Source organism: Salvelinus sp. IW2-2015, linkage group LG20 (assembly GCF_002910315.2).
Source record: "Salvelinus sp. IW2-2015 linkage group LG20, ASM291031v2, whole genome shotgun sequence".
In the NCBI taxonomy this organism is placed as follows: domain Eukaryota; kingdom Metazoa; phylum Chordata; class Actinopteri; order Salmoniformes; family Salmonidae; genus Salvelinus; species Salvelinus sp. IW2-2015.
The window spans coordinates 71,419,220-71,441,571 of NC_036860.1; the positions used below are offsets into that span (position 1 = coordinate 71,419,220).

Consider the following 22,352-nt stretch of genomic DNA (forward strand, 5'->3'; position numbering starts at 1 on the left):
ATGTGTATACTGCCAGGCACAGTGGGGTCCACCTGGACCACGCGGAGAGAACAGTGGCTGCGTCCCAAATGGCACCCTACTCCCTATATAGTGCACTACATTTGAGCGGACCCCAATGGGCCCTGGTCAAAAGCAGTGCTTTAAAGTAGGGAACTAGGGTGCCGTTTGGGACGGATCCTAACACAGTAGAGAGGTGGGTCTCTGTCGTACCCCGGAGCTGGGAGGGGGGGCGGCAGCCGCCTGGCGGACAGGTCCAGGAGCAGCAGCCGGCTCATAGTTGTAGTTCTTAGACGCAGCAGGGGGCTGGTGGGGCAGCTGCTGCTGGAACACTGGTGAGAGAGGGAAGGAGGGGGAGGAGAGAGAGCGAGAGAGTAATGTGAGAGGGAGAGGTTGAGTGACTGAATCAGAGTGAAGGATAGACATTTCTGGCTATTCAGTCTGACAAAAAGATCCCCCCAGTCCCTGGCACTCTGAAACAACCCACCTGTCTCTCATCTCCTCCTGCTGTATTCCCCCTCTACCTAACTGGCATTCCATTGGTCAGCCCCAGGGCTCTGAATTCCACAGCAAGTCAAAACTTGTAGCCATCATTTAGCGCCTTTCAGTTAATTATTGGCGCCTTTCAGTTAGAGTCATTGTTATAATAGTTATGTTAGTGATATTGAAAGCTGATAACATGTACACAGTGAATGCACAGGTAAACCACTAGCTCACAATCATTGTGTGCTACAAACAGGAACTGTCCACAGAGCAGAAAGATCAAACACATTTTATGACCAGGGATAATGGAACCATGTCTACTCTCACGGATGTTAAAGCTCCAAAATGTAACAAAATTCACAACAAAAATGTGAGTTATAGATCTGTCATCCTCATTAAAAGCAAGTCTAAGTGGTAGATCTGTTCTATGTGCGCTATTTCGATGCTTCCCGTTATTCTGTCGAGTTTTTGCGTCTTTTCCTTTAGGTTTTGTACACAAACAGCTGAAAACACGATATTTTTGGTTGTGAAAAACATATTTTATAGATGGTACAATGATTCTCAACACTTTACTTGCTTGTGGAATGAGGCAAACTACCAAGAAATGGCACAGTGAATCTTTAATAAATGCATTTTCATAGTGTGTGTGTGTGTGTCTCTCTGCATGTGTACCTGGATTGGGGCTGTTGGGCTGGGGAGATGGGATTTCTCCTCCCATCCTGTTCTTCTCAAACTCCTCATGGTACTTAATCTGTACAGACAAAACACACGTGCGAAAATCAGACATTATATTCCCATTGTGACATTTTGCTCCTAGAGTGACTAGATATAATACCCAGATATCACGTATGGTGCTGCTTAGTTTGATAAGAAAACCCTGATTGCATCCTGTTGACTCTCAGTCCAGCAGATAGCAATTTCGAGAAGCAAAATAAAACAGTTCCTGTTGTGTCCAGCAGGTGTCTCCAGATCCCTCCCCAGGCAGGCAGGCTGTGTGTAATAGGTGGGGCGCTACAGTGCTAGGCTACATACTGCTGTGTTTCTACAATAGGCCTGCTGACACAGAGGAAATTACATCGCAGCCAGGAAGTTGGGTGACCTCAGCGCTGCCTAACAACCCTTGCTGACACATGAGGAACGAACACGAGAGAGACAGAGACCTAAAGCAAAGGTAAGACATTGAAAGAGATCCAAAGTAGGACAACAGAACGAGAACGGTGCTAACTATATCACGCCTAAACATCTAACAAAAGCAGTGGGTGAGAACGTCCCCTTGTTTATTCAGGTAAATCAAAGCGGCATCAACACCAGCCCTAACATAATAACCCAGCCAACATCACAGAGAGAGACAAGGACAGCATTCATCTCCAGATGACCACCAGCCCAATAAACCTGAGACAAATCCTTTACTGCAGTATAACAGCCCTACTCACATTCCCAGCCTGACTGACATAAAACTGACTGGCACACACAGCCTAGATTCTGCCCTCTTTCTCCCTCCCGCTCTCTCTGTCCGGCTGGGTGAAAGAGGCCTGTGTGTTCAGGTTGTCAGAGAAGAGTGTATTCACAGACTGACTGGAGGAGACGACAGTGTTACGTGTGAGTGAGGACGTTGCGTTCAGTGACGGCGAGACAGAGCGAGCAATATGTTCAATATGTTATGTGAGAGAGTGCGTCTGACATTACTTCGGTTTGTCCGGAAGGCGAAGGCTGCACAGAGATGGCGTGTGCGTGCGTGAGACTGAACAGGAAAAGCCCAGCCCAGTCCCAGTCCCGGACACAAAAGAGCCCCCACCCCTCTTAACCTTCACTACACGAATCAGGAGAAAGTAGAAGGCGGTAGGAAGGGAGAGAGGGATGGATGGAGGAAAACAAGTGAAAGTTCAAAATAAATGTCAATTAGAGTCATATGACAGAGAGATAAGAAGGAGAGAGATCGAGAGAGAGAGACAAGTCCAGACAGACGGCTGTGAACGAGAGGGGGCTGGAGTTGGACATCTCACATTTCAAAGATAGCCGGACATGTCTGACATGTCTGTCTCTCGCCGGCCTACTGCGCGTGTGTACAGCCGAGGTGGGAGAGAAAGACGGAGATGATCAGCCGCGCCCCTTGGCTTGGTCTGTCCACACATACTCCTAACAGCTGGGACGTTGCTACGGACTTCTCAAAACACTTCATGATGTTTCTCTCCTCTCTGCATTTGCCTGGGGTTGCAGAAGTGTTGATGTGTGTGGGGAGGGGGTGGAGGGGTTTGGTAATAAGTGTGTGTCCGTTTCCACCGTCTCAGACACACAGGATCTGTTCCTGTATGAAAGCAGTAATTAACCAACACCCTCCACATACTCATTAAGTCATTAGAGAAGAGCGGAGCAGGGCAACTGCGTGCTGCGATGCCAGGGTGTGTTTCCTTGGTCTGCCAGCGCAAGCAAGGCCCTAGGCAGCGGCCTTCCGCAACAGAGGATCACACAGAGGGACATAGTAACGTAACCCTGTGCCCGGGCTTCACTCAGCCTTGATAGACACACTGTACTTCTGGACTCAGAGACAATCTACACATCAATGGAGTGCTAAGGAGGTGCATGTAGATATATATATATATCTATCTACATACAGACACACCCTATTTCAGCCACACCCATTGCTGACACCATGTGCAATAGTGCCATTACTCTTAGAGCAGTGGAAACGCGGTCTCCGGAGTGATGAATCTCGCCTCACCATCTGGCAGTCCGACGGACGAATCTGGGTTTGGCGGATGGCAGGAGAACGCAACCTGCCCGAATGTACAGTGCCAACTGTAAAGTTTGGTGGAGAAGGACTAATGGAATGTGTCTGTTTTCATTGTTCAGGCTAGGCTCCTTCTTTCCAGTTAAGTGAAATCGTAACGCTACTGCATACAATGACATTCTAGACGATTCCGTGCTTCCAACTTTGTGGCAACAGTTTGGGGAAGGCCCTTTCCTGTTTCAGCATGACAATGCCCCCGTACACAATGCGAGGTCCATACAAAAATGGTTTGTTGATATCGTTGTGGAAGAACTTGACTGGCCTGCACAAAGCCCTGACCTAAACCCCATCGAACACCTTTGGCATGAATTGGAATGCCGACTGCGAGCCAGACCTAATCGCTCAACATCAGTGGCCGACCTCATTAATGCTCGTGGCTGAATGGAAGCAAGTCCGCACAGCAATGTCCCGACATCTAGTGGAAAGCCTTCCCAGAAGACTGGTGGCTGTTATAGCAGCAAAAGGGGGACCAACTCCATATTAATGCCCATGATTTTGGAATGAGATGTTCGATGAGCAGGTGTCCATATACTTTTGGCCATGTAGTGAATATATATATATATATGTGTGTGTGTGTGTGTGTGTGTGTGTGTGTGTGTGTGTGTGTAAAGGCTGGGCACTTGTGATGATTGGCACCCACTCAGAATATGAAGTGGGTGGGCAGTGTAGGGGCTGAGTCCCAAATGGCACCCTGATCCCTATATAGTGCACTACTTTGACCAGGGTACCATTTGAGACAACCTGAGGGTGAAGGGGAGAGAGATGGACTGGTTGTTGATCCTGTCCTGTGATAGCTACTGTGTGTGTGTGTGAATGTTGACAGACAGACGTACGTTGCTGATATGGTCCTGGGTTTTCTTGATTCTCTGCATCTCCGGCGTGTCGGCCACAGCACTGAAACCTTTCCCTTTGTTCTTCTCAAACTCCTCCTTGTACTGCACCTGGAACACACACACACCAACCACCCCGGTCAGACCACACTGTATAGTCATAGTAAATCCTCACACACACCCGGTCAGACCACACTTATAGTCATAGAGTAAATCCTCACACACACACACACCCGGTCAGACCACACTGTATAGTCATAGTAAATCCTCACACACACCCGGTCAGACCACACTGTATAGTCATAGTAAATCCTCACACACACACCCGGTCAGACCACACTGTATAGTCATAGTAAATCCTCACACACACACCCCGGTCAGACCACACTGTATAGTCATAGTAAAATCCTCACACACACACCCGGTCAGACCACACTGTATAGTCATAGTAAATCCTCACAACACACACCCGGTCAGACCACACTGTATAGTCATAGTAAATCCTCACACACACAAACCCGGTCAGACCACACTGTATAGTCATAGTAAATCCTCACACACACACCCGGTCAGACCACACTGATATAGTCATAGTAAATCCTCACACACACACACACCCGGTCAGACCACACTGTATAGTCATAGTAAATCCTCACACACACACACACCCGGTCAGACCACACTGTATAGTCATAGTAAATCCTCACACACACACACACACCGGTCAGACCACACTGTATAGTCATAGTAAATCCTCACACACACACCCGGTCAGACCACACTGTATAGTCATAGTAAATCTCACACACACACACACACACACACCCGGTCAGACCACACCGTATAGTCATTGTAAATCCTCACACACACACACACCCCGCAGACCACACTGTATAGTCATAGTAAATCCTCACACACACACACACCCGTCAGACCACACTGTATATCATAGTAAATCCTCACACACACACACACCAAGAGTCAAACGTTTCAGAGTCAAAAATAACAAAATAATAATCCCATTTATGTCGGTACATGATTCGTAAACAACAAATCAAATGTAGTTATAAAGCCATTTTTTAAATCAACAAAGGTAGACTAACAGTGAAATGCTTACTTACCCAACATCGTAGAGAAAAGAGAGAAATAATAGAAAAGTAATAACACCATAATAAATACACAATGAGTAACGATAGCGTGGCTATATACACACGGGGTACAAGGTAATGAGAGAGCTATGTACATATAACTAATGAAAATGTAAATATAGGCTATAGTTTAATGATTTTTAGTGTGTGTGTGTGTGTGAGAAGCCCGCCCCCCCCCCCCCCCCACCCTCCCTCAGTAGTGGTGTTGACAGTCACTTCCTGTTGCCAGGGCAGTGAGACCATACATACAGGATGTGCTGACATAGCCTTATAAGGTCACACCAAGAGGTGTGTGTGTGTGTGTGTGTGGGTACAACAGAGAGGGTGTATATTAATGCACATGGATGTATGGTATAGGCATAGCAGGGATTCCATTAGGAAAACGTGGCGCCAGACATTTGACCGGCAGCATTTTAATTCTACTGGACATCTGATGTGCACTTTGAAGAAATTAGAATAACGGTCCACATTCACTTTTCCTCAGCCAACAAGACAAGTAGGCCTAATGAACAGGACAATCACTAGCCTACGCCAATCTACAGTCGTGGCCAAACGTTTTGAAAATGACACAAATATTCATTTCCACAAAGTTTGCTGCTTCAGTGTCTTTAGATATTTTTGTCAGATGTTACTATGGAATACTGAAGTATAATTACAAGCMTTTCATAAGTGTCAAAGGCTTTTATTGACAATGACATGAAGTTGATGCAAAGAGTCAATATTTGCAGTGTTGACCCTTCTTTTTCAAGACCTCTGCAATCCGCCCGGGCATGCTGTCAATTAACTTCTGGGCCACATCCTGACTGATGGCAGCCCATTCTTGCATAATCAATGCATGGAGTTTGTCAGAATTTGTGGGGTTTTGTTTATCCACCCACCTCTTGAGGATTGACCACAAGTTCTCAATGGGACTAAGGTCTGGGGAGTTTCCTGGCCATAAACCAAAAATATCGATGTTTTGTTCCCCGAGCCACTTAGTTATCACTTTTGCCTTATGGCAAAGAGCTCCATCATGCTGGAAAAGGCATTGTTCGTCACCAAACTGTTCCTGGATGGTTGGGAGAAGCTGCTCTCAGAGGATGTGTTGGTACCATTCTTTATTCACGGCTGTGTTCTTAGGCAAAATTGTGAGTGAGCCCACTCCCTTGGCTGAGAAGCAAGCGCACACATGAATGGTCTCAGGATGCTTTATTGTTGGCATGACACAGGACTGATGGTAGCGCTCACCTTGTCTTCTCCGGACAAGCTTTTTTCCAGATGCCCCAAACAATCGGAAAAGGGATTCATCAGAGAAAATGACTTTACCCCAGTCCTCAGCAGTCCAATCCCTGTACCTTTTTCAGAATATCAGTCTGTCCCTGATGTTTTTCCTGGAGAGCTGGAGAGAAGTGGCTTCGTTGCTGCCCTTCTTGACACCAGGCCACCCTCCAAAAGTCTTTGCCTCACTGTGCGTGCAGATGCACTCACACCTGCCTGCTGCCATTCCTGAGCACGCTCTGTACTGGTGGTGCCCTGATCTCGCAGCTGAATCAACTTTAGGAGACGGTCCTGGCGCTTGCTGGACTTTCTTGGGCGCCCTGAAGCCTTCTTCACAACAATTGAACCGCTCTCCTTGAAGTTCTTGATGATCCGATAAATGGTTGATTTAGGTGCAATCTTACTGGCAGCAATATCCTTGCCTGTGATGCCCTTTTTGTGCAAACAATGATGACGGCACGTGTTTCCTTGCAGGTAACCATGGTTGACAGAAAAAGAACAACGATTCCAAGCACCACCATCCATTTGAAGCTTCCAGTCTTTTATTCGAACTCAATCAGCATGACAGAGTGATCTCCAGCCTTGTCCTCGTCAACACTCACACCTATGTTAACGAGAGAATCACTGACATGATGTCAGCTGGTCCTTTTGTGGCAGGGCTGAAATGCAGTGGAAATGTTTTTTGGGGATTCAGTTCATTTGCATGGTAAAGAGGGTCTTTGCAATTAATTGCAATTCATCTGATCACTCTTCATAACATTCTGGAGTATATGCAAATTGCCATCATACAAACTGATGCAGCAGACTTTGTGAAAATTAATATTTGTGTCACTCTCAACTTTTGGCCACGACTGTACTATCCCCCATAGTAAAAACAAAGTCGACCTATTCTATTGGTCAGTTTGTTGAGAAAGAAATAGCCTGTTCCAAACAGATTCTGGGACAGTTGTGGGATGATAGAGCCCAAATTCATACAACCAGTAGGTCAAATTGTTAAAAAGCAATGCGTCTGATGAAACAGATCAGAACGTTTAGCTTAAAATGTTGATGCTATTCATTCATCACATTATAAAAATGGCAGCAATGCGCAGAAGGATACGCGCGGATGTTCGTTCCATAACGCAATTAGCGGGAAAACACGCACCGCACACGCGAGCGGTTTCATGTGAAAGATGAAAACAGCTGTTAGAAAGAGGGGAGATCTGATATGCAACAAGTAGCATGGGTTGTTAATATGACTAAAATTGTGCCTTTGGATAGGGGGGGGATAAAATAAAGAACTAGCTCCGACTGGGAAAACTAGTTTTGAACAGTCATCCAACTCGGGAATTCCAAGTCTGGAACTCGGGCCTCTTTCTAGAGGTCCGGCTTCCCGACCTGAAGTTCCATGTTTTGAAAGCACCCTATGCATTTGTCTTTTGAGACACTTCAGCAGCAGCTCTCGTGCTGTCTGACATGTATGATACAAATGAACCTACAGACCGATAAGCATGACCAGTTAAATGTATTTACATTGACTGGTATTACCACCAATGAATAGGCAAAACATTCATTATTTCGCAATTAGATTTTTTCCTCCACCGGACAATTGGCCAATTTATTTTATTAAATCGGCTTTCCTATTTATATATAAAAATAAAAGCTAAATTAGAGCCAAAAGCCTGCTATTACCGGAAACCCTGATGCATAGGTCTTTGTGTGTGTGTGTGTGTGTGTGTGTGTGTGTGTGTGTGTGTGTGTGTGTGTGTGTGTGTGTGTGTGTGTGTGTTTACCCATCCCTTCCCAGTGTGACCCTCAGTACGACAGGAAGTGACCAGCCCATGTAATCAGATGGGTATCACTCTAATGACAACACAGCAGCTCTCCCTCACACACAGCTGGCCTACTGTACCGATGACGCAACACTTGTGGATTCATACACACACAGAAGTACCAACTCATACACACACAGAAGTATATACATACTCAGGTTCCCTATGAAACACAATACAGGCCCAGTGACATTTCAAAAATGACAATCACTTCCCTCTCTGGTGCTAGACCGCACCAATAACTAATATCCGGCTGCCTGCCCCCCCCTGGAAGAGCCTGCTGCCATAATCCATTACCAAGCAGCACCCCATCCAGTCTCACACTCAGAAATACAATATCTATCCTAAATCTAGATATTCTATTTCTATGACTACACTCCTCTCCTCTGACAGCCAGCCAGCCTGACTGACTGTTGTTTTAAGGATTGGGCAGTCCCACACCCTACGTATTTGATTGGTCTATTGGTAGACAGGAAAGTAGGTAGAGGTGCACTCTGGGCCAGATTGGAACCCATGCTGACTCATGTTGGTCAGGGTCTGCGGCTCTAAACACTCCTTGACCACAGGTCACCTGGCTGCTGTTTGACTGACACAGCTCTACAGAGTGCTGACCTGTCCCCCCCCACACACACACACATTGTGAGGATAGGCAGGAGATGACTGGGCCATAATTCACAATGTGTGTGTGACGGGTGTGTTCCATTAGTGCTAAATTCAGGCTGCACACACAAACTCTTTTCAACAACATTTGATCTTTCTGGTTCCTCCCGTGTTTAAGTGAAAGACAGAAAAAGTACATCATTTTTGCATGTAAACTGCCAATTTGAATTTCTGGCCATACAGCGCGTTTGGAAGGTATTCAAACTCCATCACTTTTTCCAAATGTTGTTACATTACAGCCTTATTCTAAAATGGATGAAATAATTTCAGTCAATCTACACACAATACCTGATAATGACAAAGCGAAGGCAGGTTGGGGAAATCTTTGCACATTTATTAAAAATAAAAATACAAAGAAATGACTTACCGAAGTATTCAGACCCTTTGCTACACAACTCGAAATCGAGCTCAGGTGCATCCTGTTTCCATTGATCATCCTTGAGATGTTTCTACAACTTGGGAGTCCACCTGTGGTAAATTCAATTGATTGGACATGATTTGGAAAGGCACACACCTGTCTATATAAAAAGGTCCCACAGCTGACAGTGGATGTCAGAGCAAAAAACAAGCCATGAGGTTGAAGGATGTCAGTAGAGCTCTGAGACAGGATTGTGTCGAGGCACAGATCTGAGGAAGGGTACAAAAAAAGAGTCTGCAGCAGTGAAGATCCCAAAGAACACAGTGGCCTCCATTCTTAAATGGAAGAAGTTTGGAACCACCAAGACTGACAGAACTCCAGAGTTCCTCTGTTGAGATGAGAGAACCTTCCAGAAGGACAACCATCTCTGCAGCACTCCACCAATCAGGCCTTTATGGTAGAGTGGCCAGAGAGAAGCTACTTCTCAGTAAAAGGCATGACAGCCCGCTTGTAGTTTGCCAAAGGGCACCTAAAGGAAAGGACTCAGACCATGAGAAACAAGGATTCTCTAGTCTGATGAAACCAAGATTGAACTATTTGGCCTGAATGCCAACAGGAAGAAACCTGGCACCATCCCTACAGTGAAGCATGGTGATGGCAGCATCCTGCTGTGGGGATGTTTTTCCAGAGGCAGGGACTGGGAGACTAGTCAGGATCAAGGCAACGATGAACAGAGCAAAGTAGAGATCCTTGATGAAAACCTGCTCCAGAGAGCTCAGGACCTCAGACTGGGGCGAAGGTTCACCTTCCAACAGGACAACGACCCTAAGCACACAGCCAAGACAATGCAGGAGTGGGACACGTCTCTGAATGTCCTTGAGTGGCCCAGCCAGAGCCCGGACTTGAACATCTCTGGAGAGATCTGAAAATATCTGTGCAGCAAAGCACCCCATCCAACCTGACAGAGCTTGAGAGGATCTGCAGAGAAGAATGGGAGAAACTCCCCAAATACAGGTGTGCCAAGCTTGTAGCGTCATACCCAAGAAGACTCGAGACTGTAATCGCTGCCAAAGGTGCTTAAACAAAGTACTGAGTAAAGGGTCTGAATACTTATGTAAATTTTCAAAAGTTTGGGTTCACTTAGAAATGTCCTTGTTTTTGAAAGAAAAGCAAATTTGACCATTAAAATAACAAATTGATCAGAAATACAGTGTAGACATTGTTAATGTTGTAAATGACTATTGTAGCTGGAAACAGCTGATATTTTATGGAATATCTACATAGTCCAATTATCAGAAACCATCAGTCCTGTGTTCCAAAGGCAAGTTGTTAGCTAATCCAAGTTTATCATTTTAAAATGCTAATTGATCATTAGAAAACCCTTTCAGAATTATGTTCGCACAGCTGAAAACTGTTGTCCTGATTAAAGAAGTAATAAAACTGCTAGTCTTTAGACTAGTTGAGTATCTGGAGCATCAGCATTTGTGGGTTCGATTACAGGCTCAAAATGGCCAGAAACAAAGAACTTTCTTCTGAAACTCGTCAGTCTATTCTTGTTGTGAGAAATGAAGGCTATTCCATGCGAGAAATTGCCAATAAACTGAAGATCTCGTACAGCGCTGTGTACTACTCCCTTCACAGAACAGCGCAAACTGGCTCTAACCAGAATAGAAAGAGTGGGAGGCCCCGGTGCACAACTGAGTAAGAGGACAAGTACATTAGACTGTCTAGTTTGAGAAATAGACGCCTCACAAGTCTTCAACTGGCAGCTTCATTAAATAGTACCCGCAAAACACCCGTCTCAACGTCAATAGTGAAGAGGCGACTCCAGGATGCTGGCCTTCCAGGTAGCTGGGAATAAAATCTTCCGTTTCTAGCTACAATAGTCAAGTACAACATTAACAATGTCTACACTGAATTTCTGATCAATTTGATGTCATTTTAAATGGACAAAAAAGTGATTTTCTTTATATAAAAAAAGGACATTTCTAAGTGACCCCAGACTTTTGAACAGTAGTGTACATACATTTGCAAACATTTCTAAAAACCTGTTTTTGCTTTGTCATTATGGGATATTGTGTGTAGATTGATGAGGGGGGAAAAAATTACTTCATTCATTTAAGAATAAGGCGCCAATGTAACATGTGGAACAAGTCAAGGGGTCTGAATACTTCCCGAATGCACTATATGTGATCATTAGTCGTAAAACCAAATAGTTTTACTGACGACTGACTTTCAGATCTTCCCATCAATCCCTGTACTGTAGTCTACTGGCTACAACACCACTCTCCTGTTCTAGCAGTATGACAAACCAATGCATTTTCCAGACAGTGTTATTAGGGCCAACTGTCTCTCATAACCTTTCACCCCCAGTCTTAACACTCCCAACCCCCCAAAACCATGTCCGGATCTCCCAGCAGCCCCCAGGCCTCAGACCCTAGAAATCAGCCTTCTATCACAGGATGTACCAGAATAACAGTCTATTTGGAGGGTGGAAAGAAACAGACCAAAATACTCAAACTGGGTCACCTGTTATTGCTATAATAAAGATGAGATTGGAGATTTGCTCTCTGCACACTAAAGAGTTGGTGGTGTGTGTGTGTGTGTGTCCGTTTCAGAGCTACTGCACGTTGTCATATGATGTAGGCTGTGTGTGTGTTTACACGTAGCAGAGACGTGGAGCTGGTTGATCTTCTCTGTAGGTTGCTGCTGGAGATACTCGGCTCCAGCATCTGTCAGTGGTCTCATTAGCCTCCTCTGAGAATGTGTGTGTGGCTGGACTCTTATCTCTGTGTGGCCATGTTGCCTCGGTCTGTTTGTTTACTGGTCTTCTAGGATCCTCCCAGTCCTCTTGGAGGCCCCCTGGGAGCCGATTGAAAGACTACACACACAGACTGTCAGTCAGTGTGGCTGCTAATCCACAGCTAACGTCGACACACACACACACACACACCACCCCTCCCCTCTGCATGTAATCCGGATTGGCGGTGGTGCTATTAATGAGCATGGGTCCGGACTGTGACTGCGATGGCCATTTCTCCGACTCTAGTCTTCTAGTCATCCTCTCACTTTATACAGAGAAAGAGATGGAACGAGAGAGAGAGACGCCAGTGAGGGGGCATCGGGGCTCAGTCGGACTATAGTTTCCAGGCCACATGACTCTTGTGGCAAAAAAAGAAAGAAGAGCTGTTGGAGAGATCAGAGAGAAAGAGACGGGCACAGATGGCGGTTTTTCTGCACGGGGGGTGTTAGTCTGCTCAACCCACAACAACTAATAACCAGTCCTCCTAAATACGTATCGTAGTCACACATATGAGAACATGCTTGTTAATATATACGAAAGGATTTATGAAATGTAGCTGTGTGTGAGTTGTGTAAGTGTGTGTGTGTGTGTGTGGGGGGAATACTCCATGTAATTGTGGCTGACTACGGGTCCATTGTGAGCATCCCATAGATGTTTCCTGAATATAGTGTGTGGCCGTAGCACAGAGGCCCTGTCATAGATTATTAGAGGAGAAGACAGGAAATAGGCTCTGACTCAAACTCTCCGTGCGTCTCGGGAAACCGTCAACATCTGTGTGTGTGTGTGTGTGTGTGTGTGTAGCCAGCTACTGTACGTCCCGTGTGTGCGCGCGCGTGTCCATGCGAGCTCATCATGTGAGTGTGTGCGCGTGGAAGTTGAGGGTGCGTGCGGGGAACTGGGGCCGCTTCTCCTCTATCCCCCTCACCAACGCCTGCAGTGTTGCCACGGGAACCCTATTGCTATGGTAGCAGGGTAGGGAGGTCTGTCACACCTCATTACAATACTTTACGAGAGGGAGAGAGCAGAGAAAGGAAGGCACTGACACAGGAAGAGGGAGGAGGGCGGTCGAAGGAGGAAGAGATAAAAGTGAAATCTGAAGAGGAAGGAAATGAGAGGAATGCAAAAAAGAGAGAAGCGGAGACAGAGAGAGGATCTTCGTCATAAAGAGGGGGGCGCTCCATTGGGGGGGGGGGGGGGGGGGGGCGTTGGGGGGGGGGGGGGAATGAGGGGGGGGGAGAGGGGGGGGGAAAGGGGGGGGGGGAGGGGGGGGGGGGGGGGGGGGGGGGGGGGGGGGGGGGGGGGGGGGGGGGGGGGGGGGGGGGGGGGGGGGGGGGGGGGGGGGTACTTTGTCTGGAGGAGGTCAAATATGAATGAACGAAAGAGAGGAGAACAGTGGGAGGGGAAAGCGCCGAAGTGGAGGAAAAGGAGAGCCACGAGTTGAGGCGAATCAGCGATGACACAGGCAGAGAACAGAGGAGGAAGATGGCGAAAAATGGAGGATGACTCTACGCTAACATGTGGGAGAGAGACTGCACATAAATCCCAGCAGTTTAAAGGAGTGTCTCCACAAATAGGCCTGAGCGTCATAGGTCATTAGAGCGTCATAGGTCATTAGAGCCAGAGCGTCATAGATACATTTCAATATGAGGATCAGTGGTGAGGCCTTTGTACGCATCTCTAATTACTTCCACACTGACGGCCTTATGAGGCCTGTGGACCGGGAGTATCTGTGTTCTGGTGAGTAGGTAGGTACCTGGCTCTGCATCTTGCTCTGCTGTTTGAGGCGGAGGTTCTCAGGAGTGTCGGCCACGCAGGTGAAGTTTGTCTTGGGGTAGTGTCTGTAAAAAACACAGGAGAGGGAGGAGGAGGAACACATTAGCACAGAGCATTCACACAGGCACACCGTCTAAAACTGTGGTTCACACACACGCACACCTTTTAACCCGCTGTAATTACAGCCACAAAACGGTGATGCATTTTCAAAACACAAGATAACATTTCAATTATTTGTCACATGCAACAAAAACAAAAAAAAACAGGTGTAGACTTTTTTGTTTTGTCGATTTGACTTTAGGCACAGAAACAAAGTGAGTTTTAAGCCTGCGTTTTGAACTGAAAGTCATGTTTGCAGCCAATATGAACGAGAGATCTCAGGTCACTTCCCTGGAGTCCAGGCCAAGCAGGACCACACAGCCTACCTGTACGCAGCGGGGGTTACAGGATCAGACGGAAATCATGGTCCGTCTGTAGCCTCTCTTCCTCGCAAATACCGTAATTCATTTGCCAGAATGTTACACCTTCATCGCATAAGGATTGAAGGTTGTGTGATGTTACAGCTATATTTAGACATACAGCCAATACCACCCACCGAGGTATATAATGACAACCCACCCAAACTATGTCTATCTGAAATAGGAAAATGATCAATGAAAATCGCCAAGGAGCCATATTGCCGTAGCAGATTGCTAAACTGTATTTTATGTGGATAATACACACTACCGGTCAAAGGTTTTAGAACACCTACTTATTCAAGGGTTTTTATTTTTACTATTTTCTACATTGTAGAATAATAGTGAAGACATCACAGCTATGAAATAACACATATGGAATCATGTAGTATGCAAAAAAGTGTTAAACAAATCAAAATATATTTTATATTTGAGATTCTTCAAAGTAGCCACCCTTTGCCTTGGTGACAGCTTTGCACACTCCTGGCATTCTCTCAACCAGCTTCATGAGGTAGTCACCTGGAATGCATTTCAATTAACAGGTGCGTCTTGTTAAATTCATTTGTGGAATTTATTTCCTTAATGCATTTGAGCCAATCAGTTGTGTTGTGACAAGGTAGGGGGAGTATACAGAAGATAGCACTATTTGGTAAAAGTCCATATTATGGCAAGAACAGCTCAAATAAGCAAAGAAACGACAGTCCATCATTACTTTAAGACATTAAGGTCAGTCAATACAGAAAATTAAGAACTTTGAAAGTTTCTTCAAGGGCAGTCGCAAAACCCAACAAGCACTATGATGAAACTGGCTCTCATGAGGAACGCTATAGGAATGGAAGACCCAGAGTTACCTCTAATGAACTTATCCTTTGCAGCAGAGTTACCAACCTCAGAAATTGCAGCCCAAATAAATAATTCAGAGTTCAAGTAACAGACACATCTCAACATCAACTGTTCAGAGGAGACAGCGTTTTCCTTCATGGTCAAATTGCTGCAAAGAAACCACTACTAATGGACACCAATAAAAAGAGACTTGATTGGGCCAAGTAACACGAGCAATGGACATTAGACTGGTGGAAATGTGTCCTTTGGTCTGGAGTCCAGATTAGAGATTTTTGGTTCCAACCGCCGTGTCTTTGTGAAACGCGGTGTGGGTGAACGGATGATCTCCGCATGTGTATTTCCCACCGTGAAGCATGGAGGAGGAAGTGTTATGGTGGGGGGGCTTTGCTGTTGACACTGTCAGTGATTTATTTAGAATTCAAGGCACACTTAACCAGCATGGCTACCACAGCATTCTGCAGCAATAATCCATCCCATCTGGTTTGGGCATAGTGGGACTATCATTTGTTTTTCAACAGGATAATCACCCAACACACCTCCAGGCAGTGTAAGGGCTATTTTACCAAGAAGGAAAGTGATGGAGTGCCGCATCAGATGACCTGGCCTACACAATCTCCCGACCTCAACCAAATTGAGATGGTTTGGGATGAGTCGGCTTCGCAGAGTGTAAGAAAAGCAGCCAACAAGTGCTCAGTATATGTGGGAACTCCTTCAAGATTGTTGGAAAAGCATTCCAGGTGAAGCTGGTTGAGGGAATGCCAAGAGTGTGCAAAGCTGTCATCAAGGCAAATGGTGGCTATTTGAATAATCTCAAGTATAAAATGTATTTTGATTTGTTTAACACTTTTTTTGGTTACTACAGGATTCCATCTGTGTTATTTCATAGGTTTGAAATTATTCAATAAATACTCTTGAATGAGTAGGTGTTCTAAAACTTTTGACCGGTAGTGTAAACGTACTGTTTTTGCCAGGCAAGTGCTTTCTAGTCACTATTCTGAATATGCGCTTCCCGCCTTGGCACTCCAATGCTAATGACTGGTCATTGGTCAACAATCCAGACCGATTAGATGTTTTTGAGACAATAATTTGATGCAATACTGTAAGCCTGTGTTAGTAACCAGGTCGAATGGGAAAAGGTATCAATATAAAAAAAATAACGTAAATGCAGCCTATTAAAATGAAGGGGGAAAAATGTATTTGATCCATTCAGATTCACGACCCCCCAAAAGCTTTTTTCGGGAGCCCTAGTCTAGAAAAGGGGTAAATCAGGGAATTATTTTTTAAAAAGCAATGGAACTGGCTTCGAGGTCCAGATTTGACTTTAAAGGGGCTAGAATTTTAAGAAAAGCAAGGCATTTCAAATAAACCTTAGTCATTGTTCGAGTTTGTCTCCCGTGTGAATTAGGAACCACTGCAGACAGATGACTAACAGATGACTAACAGAATCTCTAGATCTCTAACAGAATACAAAAAGTCTGTTTCTATGGGTCTCCTGTCACCGTCAACAGAGGTGACTGTCAGAGGGGTATGGGTTGTGGGGAGCCGTTTCTTTCAAGGTTACTAAATGCCTGGTTGAGAGTCGTAGCAGGTGTGGAAACAGGAAGAGTAACAGAATGCAACACAGAAAGAGGGAAAGAGGGAGGGCCAGGGAGAAACACGGTCACAGGGAAAATTGTCATGGTGTTTTCCACCAGAGCATGAACACAAAGCTCTTCTTGAATAGGTTTTAGGGGATTTCTGGTCTGGTCAACCACACACACACGGAACCAAGCCAGTCAGTCCCACCTCCCACTGCCCTTGAAAAACGCTCTGCCTCAAACACACGCTTCAAGGACCCAAACACATTCTACATACACACCGAGCACAATTCCAAAAGCCCCGCACTGCAGACTTGCGTACTGATTCCTGATCTGTGTAAGCGATGCGTACAAGTATGTTTTTATACACCAGAGCTTTTCCTGCTAAACTCAGCTGCACTCCTCCTTATGCGGCCTGCCAGTTCACTCAGTTGTCCTGAAGGCAGCGAGAAGCACAACGAGGTTCAGGTCAACATGGAGAGAAAAAAAAAATCAACTGAATCTAGCTGCTCATATGGACTCCACTACCCAGCATGCCCCAGGGGGTGGGACGACCTCAATCTCCCCCCTCTCCATGCCTCGGGGTATCCCAGTTAGGTCATATGTTTTGTGTTTCCTTGACGACTTGGTAAACACATTGAATTTCCATTTAAACTGATGTAGAGAGATGGACGAGCTCAAAGCCTCAAACAATGAGGCCTTCTGAAGAACGCGGTGCAATTATCTACTACCAGGAATGAGAAGCTAATTAACAAGCACTTTTAAACCCACACACAGCAGAGAGGGAGTGTGAGCCCAGAGTACTGTGAAAGTGCTGAACAGAGCACTTTACAGGCTCTGTGTGATATTAAGATTACTTTATTGGTAAATTGCAAACGAGGACCAACCAAAATGTTACTTCTGCTTTTAACCAACCCCCCCCCCCCCCCCCCCCMCATACAGGTTTTTTGGAGAGGTGTGGGGAGCTGCCACACTGAGCAACCAGGGAGCTGCTGTTGTGTGGGGGTTAAGGGCCTTGCTCAAGGGCACAACGGCAGGCAAAGGCATCGAGGATTTGACACCGGCAACCATCTGGTTGCCAGCTCACTTCCTGGACGATTTCTCCTGTCGGACCCGGGATTTGAACTGGAAACCCTCTAACGGTTAGGCTACCTGAAACGCTCCTTGCACTCGAGCATGCAAGCACACACAGGCCCGCGTATGCTCAAACACACACGTTCCTGAAAAGGCAGAGAGGCTGCTGCTATCAGATTCCATTCAAATGTAGCGGTTGACTGTGCTAGTGGCGGCATAGGTCAGGCTGAGCGAGCTCAGTTTGCCATTGTCACGCGTTACGTTCGGTAACAGCACCCTGTTGTAACCCGCGGTGCTGTTCTTTAGAGCACTAGGAGTGTGACTGGGTGGCTTTGGTCAACAGATTGCTTGTAGGTTTTATTTGGGGATACGGGTGTGTCTGGTTGGTTTGTGGTGGTGGCCAGCGTGTGCTCTACAGAGCGTCTTTGTGCTTTAGGCTGCTTCAGCATGGAACAGAGAGACCAATGTGCAGCTGGCACACAGATACCTGATACTCATTGTGTGTTTGAGCTTGTATTGGTGTGTAGTATGCGTGTGGACGAGTTTAACTATACTTGCTTGTTCCAGAAGTCCCCACAAGAAAAGTAAACAAACAAATTGGGAACATTTTGTTAGTCCCCACAAGGTCAAATGCTATTTCTAGGGGGTTTAGGGTTAAGGTTAGAACTAGTGTTAGAATTAGGGTTAAGAGCTAGGTTTAGGGTTAAGGAAGATAGGATTTTGAACGGGACTGAATTGTGTCCCCACAAAGTTACAAAGTTAGTCATACAATAATGTGTGTTCTGCGCGCATAAAGGCTATGCAATGCCTGTACATGCATGAGTAGGTAACCGACAACACTCATCTGTCAGGCTGCAGTGTAACAAGGTTAGGAGTCACACACTGCCTCCCCCTGCTATCAATGACAGCCACAAACACACACTACTGCTCTCTTAACAGTCAACATGATAGAACAGGAACTAACCCCTTACTGGAGGAGAGAGTGAGGGTTAGTAGCATAGTGGAACTAGGAGCGGGTGGAAAAAGAACTTTCTGGAAGGTCACACCCACTCCTGTCCATAGGGGGCACTCAAGGACAAAGTAGCTGATCGAGGATCAGTTTAACCCCCAACGCTAAATTAATTAGCCTAACCCTTAAAACGGGATGAGAACACCTGACGTGACCCCGGATCATGGTTAGGCAAAACGTCAATGGCAGCTACTCTGAGGTAGGCTGGGGCAGAGTACTATAGAGTAGATATATAGTAGTAGACCTCTGGTTTTACCTGTGGGACTGAGCTGGTGTAGACAGCTCTGTGTTCTACTAAGACCGAGCCGTTGTGAATTCTAGTCGGACTTGACATCCACACAGGGAGACCGACAGAAGCCATTAGACCGAGTCGAAAATGTTAAAACATGTCTGGCTGAGATATTTCACTGACTGGGGTTCTTATCCAAATCAGTTTCTATCAAGACCCGGCACTGAGCGCTTGGGCAAACTGGAAAGTACCTGTGTGGCGACAACACTGGGATTATGTCATTCTCTCTGAAAGAATGGCTCGTGTTGACTTCTGTTATTGACGAACAATACAGCTGCACACAATTTGAAAGTCAAACTTGCCCACTGTGTTACTAGAGAACAGGGCTATTCAAATCTGAGCCTGGAGGTCCGGAGTACTGCTGGGTGTCTGTCCTACCCATCCTGATAATTCATTGCACCCACCTGGTATCGCAGTCACAGATAAGAGGGGAAGATCGAGTCAAAGTACTACAGCTGATTATCAAAGTATCGATTTGTAAACATAAAATAACAAAAAGTGGGGTTAAGCTAGTGCTCCTCGGCTGTACCTGCGCCAAAACGCCGGGCATTGTCATCCAATAGTTCCTTCTCCATCTTCTTAAACAGTGAGGCAACATGTTTTCAGCACTTATTTCCATGACTGATCAAAACTCATTCCTCCCGTGCTCTCTCTCGTCTCTCTGCAGCAGACACACATGCACAGAGTCATATCTTTGGAACATCAAATCGGTATCGAATGGCAATGCATATTGAACCGTGCGTCGCAATGCATATAGAACCGTGCGTCGCAATGCATATAGAACCGTGCGTCGCAATGCATATAGAACCGTGCGTCGCAATGCATATCGTACGGGCACCTAAGTACAGTGGATAACATCGTACGGCGAGGTCCCTGGCGGTTCCCAGGCCTAATCAACAATGGTACTGACTTGGGAGGTCCAGATTTGAATTTGCCTGCTATAGAACATGGTGGGACTGGTCAAGGTGAAACGGCCTCTATAAACACTATTGATTCAATTCCAGTTTGTTTGCAGCGTTTGTGAATCCGGGGGTCATGAGAACAACAACGGTATGACAGTAGCTTGCCCAAGGCGCGCGCTTCTCCCTCTCAAACTCCACGGAAACAAATCGCCGAGAAAAACGTCCAATCTGTCACGTCCGTCCTAAATCTCCCGCAATCCCCCTGTGAGCTGGCCGACTAATCAGGGCACAGGGATTCCCAGCCCAGCTGTGGGTGGGCAGCGTTCAGGGTAAACAAACAGGCGTCTATCAGCTGCTGACAGATTTTTTTTTTTAAACGATGATTATAGCATAGTTTACCACAGTACAACCACAACACAGATAGAGGAGTTAGAGCCAGCATTCTTTCCCTGGAGAGGGAGTCTCCTCCGCTGATGGGGTGTAAACCCTAACTAACGGATAGGGATTTACACAAATGGAAAGAAGAGCAATACAGTCTGGACGGGCCTGCTTCCTGACGGAGGGATAGCGAGAACGGAGGTCTGAGGAGAGAGTCGAGATTATCCTGCTAAAGGCAAAGCCGCATGATTTCTCTGAAAGATCGGGATCTAAGAGCGACTAGAGAAGTAGGATGTTCGTGGGAAAATCCCTACTCTCCAGTATTCAAAATGGACGCATGTGTTGGATTCTGGGCAGAGGGACGAACATATTGAGAAGCGGTGGAGGAGGTTGCAAGGGTGTAACATTAGTAAAATAGAGTTTGTATTTTCCTAGCTAGGCATGTATGTATTAAGTGCATGCATGTAACCAACTGTGTGTGTACGTGAGGGAACCAACTGTACCAACTGTTGTTCGTGAGGGAATCCTGTGTGGTACGTGAGAGAGGGGGGGACTAACTGTGTGTTACGTGAGGGAAGGGGGGGGGGACTAACTGTGTGTGTACGTGAGGGAAGGGGGGGGACTAACTGTGTGTGTACGTGAGGGAAGGGGGGGGGACTAACTGTGTGTGTACGTGAGGGAAGGGGGGGGGCTAACTGTGTGTGTACGTGAGGGAAGGGGGGGACTAACTGTGTGTGTACGTGAGGGAAGGGGGGGACTAACTGTGTGTGTGGGGGAGGGGGGCTAACTGTGTGTGTACGTGAGGGAAGGGGGGGACTCTGTGTGTACGTGAGGGAAGGGGGGACTAACTGTGTGTGTACGTGAGGGAAGGGGGGGACTAACTGTGGTGTGTGAGGGAAGGGGGGCGTGAGGGAAGGGGGGGACTAACTGTGTGTGTACGTGAGGGAAGGGACTAACTGTGTGTACGTGAGGGAAGGGGGGGACTAACTGTGTGTACGTGAGGGAGGGGGGGACTAACTGTGTGTACGTGAGGAAGGGGGGGGGACTAAACTGTGTGTACGTGAGGGAAGGGGACTGGTGAGGGAAGGGGGGGGGAAACGTTGTCGTGACGGGAAGGGGGGGGGACTTAAACTGTGTGTAGATGAACAGAACATGAAGCCACGCCTTCTTTCCCCAAACACACAATCAAAAATGATTGGAGCGGAGAGATTGGAATTCCAAGGATTCCTAACCAGCCGTGGGAGCGTGGGCTTGAATGGGAGTGGGAGTGTGTGTGTGTGTGTGGGCTGGTGTGTGTCACTGCTGAGGAACTTCTGGAATTTCTCTTGTTGACCCCCAGAGGACGGGGTGTGTGAAAAGGGGTGTAAAGCGTGCTCTTTTCCACACCACACACAGCCCTTCTCTTTGGTGAGCCAGAGACACAACTGGAGACAAGGAGATAAGGGAGCCTCTACACTGCTCTGAAGTACACAAAGCTGGGTCTGTAACATTACACACACCACCTTGGTTTCTCAAACACACACACACACACACTTGGGTACTACTTACGCATTGCAGTATGGTCTCTTCTCAAAGCCTTTGTAATTCTTCATGTTTAGAGTCATTTTGCAGATCTCACAGCTGAAGCATCCTTTGTGCCAGTACTGTCAGAGAGAGAGAGAGAGAGAGAGAGAGAGATTAGACATTCGTTTCACTGTTCTCAATGCTAGCATGGAGGACCTAAACCACACAGCATATTCACACCAGGAAGTGCCATATTTGGATGAATAAGGCCATAACCATCTTAGCTGGAGGAAAGAGGGAGAACGGAGAGAGAGAGAGAGAGGGGTCTGTTTGTCGAGGCAACTTCCTCTGGACATCTCTACGCGGTGGTTATTTATAAGCCATGCCAGGGGGACGTGTGGCTGTGTGGCGAAA

General features: G+C 46.5%; 1 protein-coding gene across 1 annotated transcript in view; it reads right to left on the reverse strand.

Moving 5' to 3' along the window:
• The window catches only part of LOC111981998 (LIM and SH3 domain protein 1), a 36,424-nt gene that overhangs the window by 3,996 nt on the left and 10,076 nt on the right, over positions 1-22,352 (reverse strand). The window contains exons 2-6 of the mRNA XM_024013505.2: positions 21,984-22,078; positions 13,889-13,973; positions 4,102-4,209; positions 1,153-1,231; positions 211-329 (exon numbers count right to left, since the gene is read on the reverse strand). Of these exons, the coding sequence (XP_023869273.1) occupies positions 211-329; positions 1,153-1,231; positions 4,102-4,209; positions 13,889-13,973; positions 21,984-22,078 (486 nt within the window). The remainder of the gene's footprint in view (positions 1-210; positions 330-1,152; positions 1,232-4,101; positions 4,210-13,888; positions 13,974-21,983; positions 22,079-22,352) is intronic.